Raw genomic sequence first — 10,431 nt, forward strand, 5'->3', positions numbered from 1 at the left:
CAGGACGGATACAACCCAAGCGAAGTAAACCTGGGTGTTGGGTGTGTAAATGCATTCATTTACAGTGAAGTTCACTAGGGGTGTCACGATTCTCTAAATCCTTGATTCGATTTTATTTCTGATTTTAGGGTCACAATTCGATTTGATTAGATTCTCGATTTTCTTTTTTCTTTTTTTAACAGCAGAGAGGCCTATGCCAGTTTTAGATTAGTCTATGGTCAGTCATTGGTTTGATGAATCAAATTTACAATATCTTATTTTTAAAAGGTTGGCTTGATATAAGTGATGCAAAGTGATTCAAGTGATCTGTAATAGATATAATACCTTTAAGTTATGTATAGGAGACAGTCACATATGTCAGATATTGTTATTTCCAGAAGATTCTAGACTACTTTGTCTTCATTTGAGATGTAATAATCAACAGGGCGCAGATCAAGAAGCACATATTTTTGGTGTTTTCACAAAAGATTTCTCACAAATGCTGAGATTTACAGTTTCTTACTATATAAAAAATGTTACCATATAAATAATTCCAAAGAAGAATGTAAACAGTCTGTGGGGCCTTACAGTTCAATGTACTTGCAGGTTTGTTTGCAGTGTTACAATGAACAATGTGTTGTAGGCTACATCTCAAAACCAAAACTAAGCAAAACAAGATTCAAATCATTATAACCAAACATTTATCTGGCTACATATATAGACATGATAATTCTGCTTGATCTCTATCACAGCTGTATTATTTGGTGTGAAATACCTCTTTTTCAGATTACTTTTTGTTTTTCTATAAATAATTTTTTTTAAATGTTTAAACTGTGTAAAATATTGGAATTCACATTAATTTCATGTCAACATTGGCTTACTAATTGGCCACTATTGCATATTACATACTTTAAGCAATGCTAGTTACCATCTGCATTCTGTGTTCTTTCTGTTTTGTGCAGCCCTGATGAACACTTCCTCGAAGCCATTTCCTGCTTCCCAATGGTTTACTACATGCTCGGAAGCATCGACAAGTAAGAGATTATAATAAAATATAACTACGGGCTCAGAGTGGTGTAGTGGAAAAATGTGCTCCAACTATGATCAGGAGATCGCTGGTTCAAATAGTGGTTATGCCGCTTGCCAACAGCTGCCGGAGTCTGAGACAGCTCAATTGGCCTGGCTCTCTCTGGGTGGGTAGAGGTGATGTTGATCAGCAAAGGGCATCTGTTAGCTGATGTATTGGAACTAAGTCTCGGTGCTTTTCTCTAAGAACTGGATGCTCAGTGATGCTACATCAGCAGCAGTTCAATAAGAGGCAGTGGCTGACTTGGATGGATAATCAACATAGCTATAATTGGGGAGAAAAGCGGGATAAAATAAAATAAAAAATATTTAAAAAATAATTTATAACTTTAATTTGTTTAGATATATGTTTAGTTTAGCTTAGATGTTGTCGTTTTGGCTACATGCAATGCTAAACAGCCATAACATTAAAACCACTGCCAGGTGAAACAAATAGCACTAATGATTATGCTGGTGCAAGATCTATCTTGGTGCAAGATTCCACAGAACAGCTTCAGACGTTATTTAAAGACCATGCTTCAGATGTTTAGGGCTGTTTTGGCAACACAGTATTAGATTAGTGGTTTTATATTTATATTATTTATTTTGTTGAATTTTCTTCATTCAGGGGGTCCTTAGTCCTCAGTTTATTCACATTTTATGTTGATATTATCTGTGGAAATCCTGACTGAACGTGTGTGTGTGTGTGTGTGTGTGTGTGTGTGTCAGTTTGGACAGTCTGTTGCAGTGCGGGGTCCTGTATGCAGATAATCTGGTGGTGGTGGATAAGGAGAGCACTATGAGTGCTGAGGAGGACTACATGGCTGATGCTAAAACCATTGTAAACGTTCAGACCATGTTCAGGTCTATACACATATCTATCTTCTATTCTGTAAATGTGCTCAATCTCATACTTCTCTTTCTCTCCCTTTTTAATTTACTATTTTAATCAGCTCTATTTTCTTTTCCTCTCTTTGTATATAACACACTCTTTCTCTCTTTATTACCATCTACTCTTTCGCTTTGCGTCTCTTTCTCCCCCATTTTCTTCACTATTCTCTCCCACTCTCCTTCCTTCTTTCTTATTCTTTACTCCCTCTTCCCTTTTTTCCTGCACCATTTTTTCTCTTTTGGTCTACCTCTCTCTTTCTTTTTTTCTCTCCCTCCCTATTTTGCTCTACATACTTCTTTTCCTCCCTCTCTCCCTCTCTCTTTCTGTCTTTCTCTTTCTTTTCCTCTCTCATCTCTCTCTGTGCAGGTTGTTTCCCAGTCTCAGTATCATTACAGAGTTGACTCATCCCTCTAATATGCGCTTCATGCAGTTCAGAGCGAAGGACAGCTACTCTCTCGCTCTGTCCCGACTGGAGAAGGTGAGAAAGTTCAGAGGGTCTGCAGAGGGTCTGGCTGCTGATGTCAGTGCTGGTGGTGTTGAAAGTGGGGTGTTTATGAGACCACCTCGGCTAGCAGCATCCTTGCAACAGAGCAGCAACACCCTAGCAACCTAAAATGCCACAGAAACAACTTGGAACAGCCTAGCAACCCCATATAGTCCACCTGCGATACCATAGTGACCACTTGGACACAGCATAACACCTTAAAACATCTTAAAAACACTTTAATGGACCCTATTGACCACCTGGTAAACCCGTAAGGTGCACCGTCATCTACACCTTTTGAAGGTGACTGTGTTCTCTTCAATTTTAAAGTTTTTCCTACTTTGATGTTTGTTTATCTGTACTGATAATAACAAACCAACATTGCTAACATATATCTTCTTGAAATTTCTCTGATTCTTCATAATGTGTTGCTGTTTTTTAAGATCTTTTATTCTGCTTCCTGTTGTAAGACAGGTTCTGCAGCTTGTAAATGATTCTTTGATTCAACAGGTCTGATAGTAATCAGGCTGATCAGTAATCGGTGTACTTACAAAAAACAATATCAGGTTTAATTGGGCTTGGGTTCATAATGACAGATTATGGGGCTTAGGTAAGGTAAGGCTCAGACAGAATATGTATGTGGTCGGCTGGATTCTCTTGGGCCCAATTTGAGCTCTAATGTGTGCTGATGTGTGTTTTATCTTTAGAAGGAGCGTGATAAAGGTTCCAACCTGGCCTTTATGTTCCGCCTGCCGTTCGCTGCTGGCCGAGTTTTCAGCATCAGCATGCTGGATACACTCCTCTACCAGGTAGTTCAGAGTGTGTGTGTGTGTGTGTTTCTGGTGTTTAGAGAGTCTGAAAGGGGATTAGAGATACTGCATGTGATTTGTTGATTGTTTGTTTGTTTGTTAGAGTTTCGTGAAGGACTACATGATCCTGATCACCAGGCTGCTGCTGGGGCTGGACACCACTCCCGGATCAGGATACCTGTGTGCAGTAAGTCGGTTCTTAGTGTGTGTATGTGTTCAGAAAACGTGTTGGTGTGATCAGATTAAGAGCTTGCTGCGGGTGTCCAAATGACGTGTGTGTGTGTGTGTGTGTGTTCACTCAGATGCGAGTGTGTGAAAGTGATCTGTGGATCCGGACGTATGGAAGGCTGTTCCAGAAGCTCTGCTCCACAAGTTCAGAAATTCCAATCGGGATCTACCGCACCGAATCCCACATGTTCCTGCCATCTGACGTAAAACACATACTGACACTTTTTTTGTTTTTTTAAACATGTCTTTTTTTCTTGTTATATATATAAATTAGAACAGTTATATATTACAGGAGTGGAGTTTAATCAATCCAGACATGCAGGAGCAGGACCACATATACATGTACAAAAATCCTGCAAATTAATAAACAGTCTAGAAAATTATATTAATCACACAATGATTTCCATGCAAAATGAACAGAATAAAACAATCAATCAATCAGTAAGATTAATAATAGTATTACTATTACAAATAGTAATAATACAGTAATAATACTGATACTATTGCTAATATTAATAATAATAATGAGAAGAAGAAGAAGAAGAAGAAGAATTCATTTCATTTAATAAAATTTTAGATTTTTTTTTTAATACTTGAATTAATCTCTTTTTCCAAAATCCTAAATCGACCTGTACTAAAACATTTTTAATCTGGCCTAAATCAAATAAATAAATGTATTTAGCGATCTCCTGAGGCTAATAGACTAGTAAAAAATACTAGTCGTGCAACCACTATATATAAAACTACCGCGGCAGAAAACACATCACGTGAACTCACGCGACCAAAGAAAACTGTAGCCCAACCAACAAAAAGCCCGGACAAGTGACTGATATTAATCATTAGTGAACATCCTCAGCTGTACATCATTTCTCTACACTCATATAGAGAACACAGGAGGAAGAGCAGAGTCAGAGCTTTATTCTGACGCTGGGAGACAGATACAGATCTACAGAGGCAGCAGCCGACTCAAAACAACAAAACGTGATGAGTTTTAGAAAACTAATTACTAAATGCAAGATATTGGGTAATGACTAGCATATAATAAACAATAAATCACTATATCAGTAACAAATAAGCTAATACTAGTAATGTAAAGTTCTAATTAAAATGTGTTTTGTGTCTGAATTTGACAGTCTCAGTATTCAGTCAGCTCAGAGGGGTGGTCAGACACCAAGGAAAAGGGGGAGGAGCCGAAAATTCTCACCCGGAGCTCCTCGAGCAGTGACCAATCAGAGAACCCGCTCCTGAGAAGGAAGAGCATGCACTGGACGAGGCGTCTGAGTAGGCGGGCCATGAAGAGGAGTGACTCCTCCTTTTTCTCCTCCCTGCCGAAACTTAGCGCCTCGCGCCGCTCCGAGAGGGAGGAGCTAACGGAACTCGTCAGAAACCGCATGCAGCACCTGGGCCTGCACACAGGATTCAGTAATCACTACTACAATATTAATACACATCATTTATTATCTTTTATTAACAGTTACATTTGTTTTGTCCAGTATTAATCTGCAGCGTGTGTAGTCTTTAAAGGTTGACAGTAATAACTATGGAATTATTTTAATCCAGTATGAATCTGGGGTGTGTAGTGTTTACAGGGTTTATAATAGTAACAGCTGTAATTGTGTAGTTGATTGAGGTCTTATTAATAGTTGTCCTGTTCGGTCTAACTCTAGTTAGATTACTTATACTCTAACAACCAGTATGAATTTACACTGTGAAAGCAGAATAGTGGTAAATGCTAAATCTAAATGTACATTTCTTGAAACTTTTAAAATTACATTTTTAACAGACTGACAAAGCTCCAGACAGACTCTCATTTCATGACCAGTTTCTCTATAACTGTCTTCACTCTTTCTTCTAGAAGATGTCACTAATCTGACGGCCAGTGATGTGATGAACAGAGTGAATTTAGGCTATTTGCAAGGTAATATGCTTTAATGTTCTTTATGCATGGTTTAACTCAGTGATTGTTTTTATAGTTATTAAAATTATACTCTGCTGCTGTTTTGGTAAAACCAAAACTTAATAGTGTTTACGTTTTTCAATAGGAAATAATGATTTCTGTGATTTCTGTGTAATGTCGTGCTGGTGTTGCAGGTGAGCTGAATGACCAGCAGAACTCTCTCTCCTACGTGCTCGTCAACCCAGCACCGGATACACATCTCCAGCTCAATGATGTAGTGTATGTATAACATGCATTTATTTAAAGTGTGGAGCAGATCCCCTTAATGAGGTGTAAAGAAATTGCAGAGAGCTTCCTTTAGGGGAGACATTTAAAAAATGTGGATTGTTTTTAATCCAGTAGGAATTTGCAGCGTGCATGGTTTGTACAGTCTGACAGGAATAACTGTGGAGTGATTTTGTGTAGTTTTAAAGAAATTGTTTTAAGTGGAGCTGTGTGTATATATATATATATATATATATACAGCACCCTCCATAATCATTGGCACTCCTGGTTAAGAAGTGTTCTTTGGCTTCAAAAAAACTTTTTCTTTTAAATATAATATAGTACAACAATGCAAAAAAAACTCTTCACAAGATAATACAGAAATAAGGATCTTCAACCATTCATTTTTTACACAACCTCTCTAAATCCTCTAGAGTCCTGGATCTTCTCCTATGCACTCTCCTCTTCAGCTCACTCCACAGCTTTTCTATTGAGTTGAGGTCTTATTTATTTTTTCAGATTATGCTTCTGCAATAAAAACGAAATTTATTTTAAGGTTTTAACACATTTTTAACACATTTAACTAGGAGTGCCAATAATTCCGGAGGGAGCTGTACATGATTTTTTTGGTCTTTTTTTCTATAGCTTTCTGATCCGGCCGGACCCTCTGGCTCATGTTCCAGCAGAGCCCACCACACGTGGCCAGTGCAAAGAGTCCAGACCAGACACACCGGAGCTGAACCGGGTTTAATCAGCATAGACTTGACTGAACCGACCTAAAGCACAGCACATCAATCCCTGCCCTCTAATGATCATGTGAAAAGTCCACACCTGCTGGTCCACAATCCCCCTGACTCTGCAGTGCTGCATCATGACCAGCAGGTGGAGGCAGAGTTTATTTAACTACAGTTTAAAATTACAGGTGCTGCTTTTTAATCAGAAGGGGGCGCCAGTGAACTTGATATCAGAGCACAACTACTTTACCTCACTTTTACTCACCAGAAACTGCTCTATTTAGGTTGATCCTATCACTGTCCACTTTATTAGACCCTTACTGAACACATGTCCAAACATTTGCTCATCCTACATTTCTTCTAAAGTCAACAATATTATTTAAATATATAGAGCTCCTTCCATCACCAGAGCCACTGCAGTATGATGTTGGAACATTGGTGTGAGGAATATTTAATGGCCACTTTACTAAAAACCCCAACCTTCTACTTCCACACACAGGCAACTTTATTAGAAACACATACCTTCTACTTCCACACACTGGCCACTTTATTAGAAACTCCTTCCTTCTACTTCCACTCACTGGCCACTTTATTAGAATACCTTCTCCTTCCACTCACTGGCCACTTTATTAGAAACCCCTTCCTTCTACTTCCACACACTGGCCACTATATTAGAAACGCTTCCTTCTACTTCGAACACTGGCCACTTTATTAGAAACCCCTACTTTCTACTTCCACTCACTGGCCACTTTATTAGAAACCCCTACCATCTACTTCCACTCACTGGCCATTTTATTAGAAACCCTGCCTTCTACTTCCACACACTGGCCACTTTATTAGAAACCCCTACCTTCTACTTCCACTCACTGGCCATTTTATTAGAATACCTTCTACTTCCACTCACTTGCCACTTTTTTAGAAACCCCTGCCTTCTACTTCCACACACTGGCCACTTTATTAGAAACCCCTACCTTCTACTTCCACTCACTGGCCATTTTATTAGAATACCTTCTACTTCCACTCACTGGCCACTTTATAAGAAACCTTTTCCTTCCACTTCCACACACTGGCCATTTTATTAGAAACCCCTTCTTTATACTTCCACACACTGGCCATTTTATTAGAAACCCCTTCCTTCTACTTCCACTCACTGGCCACTTTATTAGAATACCTTCTACTTCCACTCACTGGCCACTTTATTAGAAACCCCTTCCTTCTACTTCCACACACTGGCCACTATATTAGAAACGCTTCCTTCTACTTCGAACACTGGCCACTTTATTAGAAACCCCTACTTTCTACTTCCACTCACTGGCCACTTTATTAGAAACCCCTACCATCTACTTCCACTCACTGGCCATTTTATTAGAAACCCTGCCTTCTACTTCCACACACTGGCCACTTTATTAGAAACCCCTACCTTCTACTTCCACTCACTGGCCATTTTATTAGAAACCCTGCCTTCTACTTCCACACACTGGCCACTTTATTAGAAACCCCTACCTTCTACTTCCACTCACTGGCCATTTTATTAGAATACCTTCTACTTCCACTCACTGGCCACTTTATAAGAAACCTCTTCCTTCCACTTCCACACACTGGCCATTTTATTAGAAACCCATTCCTTATACTTCCACACACTTGCCACTTCATTAGAACTCCCTTCCTTCTCCTTTCAAACACTGGCCACTTTATTAGAAACCCCTACTTTCTACTTCCACTCACTTGCCACTTTTTTAGAAACCCCTGCCTTCTACTTCCACACACTGGCCACTTTATTAGAAACCCCTACCTTCTACTTCCACTCACTGGCCACTTTATAAGAAACCTCTTCCTTCCACTTCCACACAATGGTCACTTTATTAGAAACACTTACCTCCTAGTTCCACACACTGGCCACTTTATTAGAAACCCATACCTTCTACTTCCACACACTGGCCATTTGATTAAAAACACCTACTTTTTACTTCCACTCACTGGCCACTTTATTAGAAACCCCTACCTTCTACTTCCACACACTGACTATTTTATTAAAAACCCCTTCCTTATACTTCCACACACTGGCCATTTTATTAGAAACCCCTTCCTTCTACTTCCACACACTGGCCACTTTATTAGAAACCCCTACCTTCTACTTCCACACACTGGCCATTTTATTAGGATACCTTCTACTTCCACTCACCGGCCACTTTATGAGAAACCCCTTCCTTCTATCTCCACACACTGGCCACTTTTGAACACTTAACTCATAGTTCCACCCACTGGCCACTTTTAGAAACCCCTAGAAATCAGTAAAGAACTAATTACAGAGAATAGTTTTATTACCTCACTTTACTGCAGCATCCTGCATCTAGCACTTAACAGATATTGTTGTTTTCTCGCTGATCTCAGATCTGATAATGTTTATATACACTCACTGTCCACTTTAATAGAAACAGCTGCCTTCTACTTTCACCCTCTGGACACATATGTCCACTGTACACGTCCCCAAGCTTTTCTCATCCAGTATTTTTTATGAAATCAGAGGTATTAATAGATAGCCTGACCCTTCACCACCAACACCTTCACTGCAGTGTGATTTTGGAACATTGGTGTGAGGAGGATTTAATTGCATTCAGTCCTGAGAGTGAGATTATTATTGAGGTGCTGATGTTGGGTGATTAGTTCATCACTCCAGAGATCACAGCTCTTCACTGCTCTACGGACTAATTCTGGGGTCTTTATAGCCCTCTTTATTACCTCACTTTACTGCAGCGTCCTGCTCCCAGCACTTAACAGAGTTTGCTCTATTTGATCAGGTACTGTTTAAATAAACTTAGGCTACGTTCACATTACCAAGCTGAAGTGACTCAGATCTGATTTTCTTATTTTTTTCATGGCTGTGTGAACGTGCCATGAGTCACTTTTTAGGATATGTGGTCCTAAATCTGATATGAATTCAATCCACGGAATTCATGCGTCTTTTTGCTTTTACGCATGAGCTACATCATGCTTCTCTCTCGTACCCACACATCTCTTGGTGCAGCTGTGCAGCTTTAGCTGCAAAAACAGCAAAAGCAAACCGCCTGTCCTTTTTTCACCTCTGCGACCTGAGCATGTACTTCAGACCAGCTGTTTATTTTTCACTCCAGCAAGAGATGCTCCACATATGAGCTGCTAACTCATCCATTTCCCTTTATAAAGCTACAAGTCGTCTCTCAAATATGAGTTTCTTGTTGTTGCTAAAAAGACTAAGTTTATACTCATATCAATGTGCACATGTAAAATGTTTCAGGGACAGATTTCTTTACATTACACACAGATACAGCTCACTTACATTTTTGAATGTGAACCGTCAAGATACCTTGTTTATTAGAAGAAGTGTCCGCCAATGTTTGGACATGAAGTGTAAATCCAGCTTGTAGACTACCTGAGGCAGAAGAAACATAACCAACTGCCCAGTATACATTAGTTCTCTTATATTTTGTCCATTGTTTTGTATTAGGTATCAGCTAGGTTTGTAATAAAGTGGACAGTGAGTGTATACTTATAGTGACTATCATTACCGTGTGCTGAGGCTGGAGACTGATCTTAGTCCTCATCCAGTCCAGTCCAGTGGAAAGCTACGCACATTCAGTTCCACACACTGAGGGGTGGAATATTACTCGTATTGATAAAAGTAGAACATGTTTTTCAGACACGTGGTAAATGTTCATGTATTTTCCTAATCTGAATGTATGTTCATTATATGAATACTTCTTCATGGGTTTTTTATTGCATGGCTTTTAGTCATATGTTAGCGATGTTAGCTGATAAGCGCACAGAGTAGTTTTTGATTTGTGCAGTATAGTGCTAATAACAACGTTCATTGTTAAGTTAATGTAGGAAATTGTGCTAATGTATGATTTAAATGAGCTACATGTAAGGTTACACACTATACACACTATTTTACTGCCATTGTACTGGAAATGAGTTAATAATAATGCTTAGTCAGCACTTGTAATTGGTTTTCAAAGATCTCACAGTGGCCATTCCATGAAATTCAGCCTCACAAATCTTACATGTAGCTCTTTTCAGATTCTATTTGTTTTATTATTGTT

At 39.1% G+C, this 10,431-nt stretch overlaps 1 protein-coding gene across 7 annotated transcripts in view; it reads left to right on the forward strand.

Annotated features, from left to right (window-relative positions):
- Positions 1-8,976, forward strand: part of kcnt1a (potassium sodium-activated channel subfamily T member 1a) — a 46,061-nt gene extending 37,085 nt beyond the window's left edge. For 6 of the 7 annotated variants that reach the window (XM_049466583.1, XM_049466584.1, XM_049466581.1 and 3 more), the window contains 10 exons: positions 942-1,013; positions 1,774-1,908; positions 2,303-2,414; positions 3,128-3,229; positions 3,333-3,416; positions 3,532-3,660; positions 4,591-4,879; positions 5,313-5,375; positions 5,549-5,633; positions 6,264-8,976. In XM_049466583.1, the coding sequence (XP_049322540.1) occupies positions 942-1,013; positions 1,774-1,908; positions 2,303-2,414; positions 3,128-3,229; positions 3,333-3,416; positions 3,532-3,660; positions 4,591-4,879; positions 5,313-5,375; positions 5,549-5,633; positions 6,264-6,369 (1,177 nt within the window). In that variant the 3' untranslated portion in view covers positions 6,370-8,976. The remainder of the gene's footprint in view (positions 1-941; positions 1,014-1,773; positions 1,909-2,302; positions 2,415-3,127; positions 3,230-3,332; positions 3,417-3,531; positions 3,661-4,590; positions 4,880-5,312; positions 5,376-5,548; positions 5,634-6,263) is intronic. The other variant, XM_049466582.1, reaches the window with a different exon arrangement.
- Positions 8,977-10,431: the final 1,455 nt, after the last annotated feature.

This window comes from Astyanax mexicanus, chromosome 17 (genome assembly GCF_023375975.1).
Source record: "Astyanax mexicanus isolate ESR-SI-001 chromosome 17, AstMex3_surface, whole genome shotgun sequence".
In the NCBI taxonomy this organism is placed as follows: Eukaryota; Metazoa; Chordata; class Actinopteri; order Characiformes; family Acestrorhamphidae; genus Astyanax; species Astyanax mexicanus.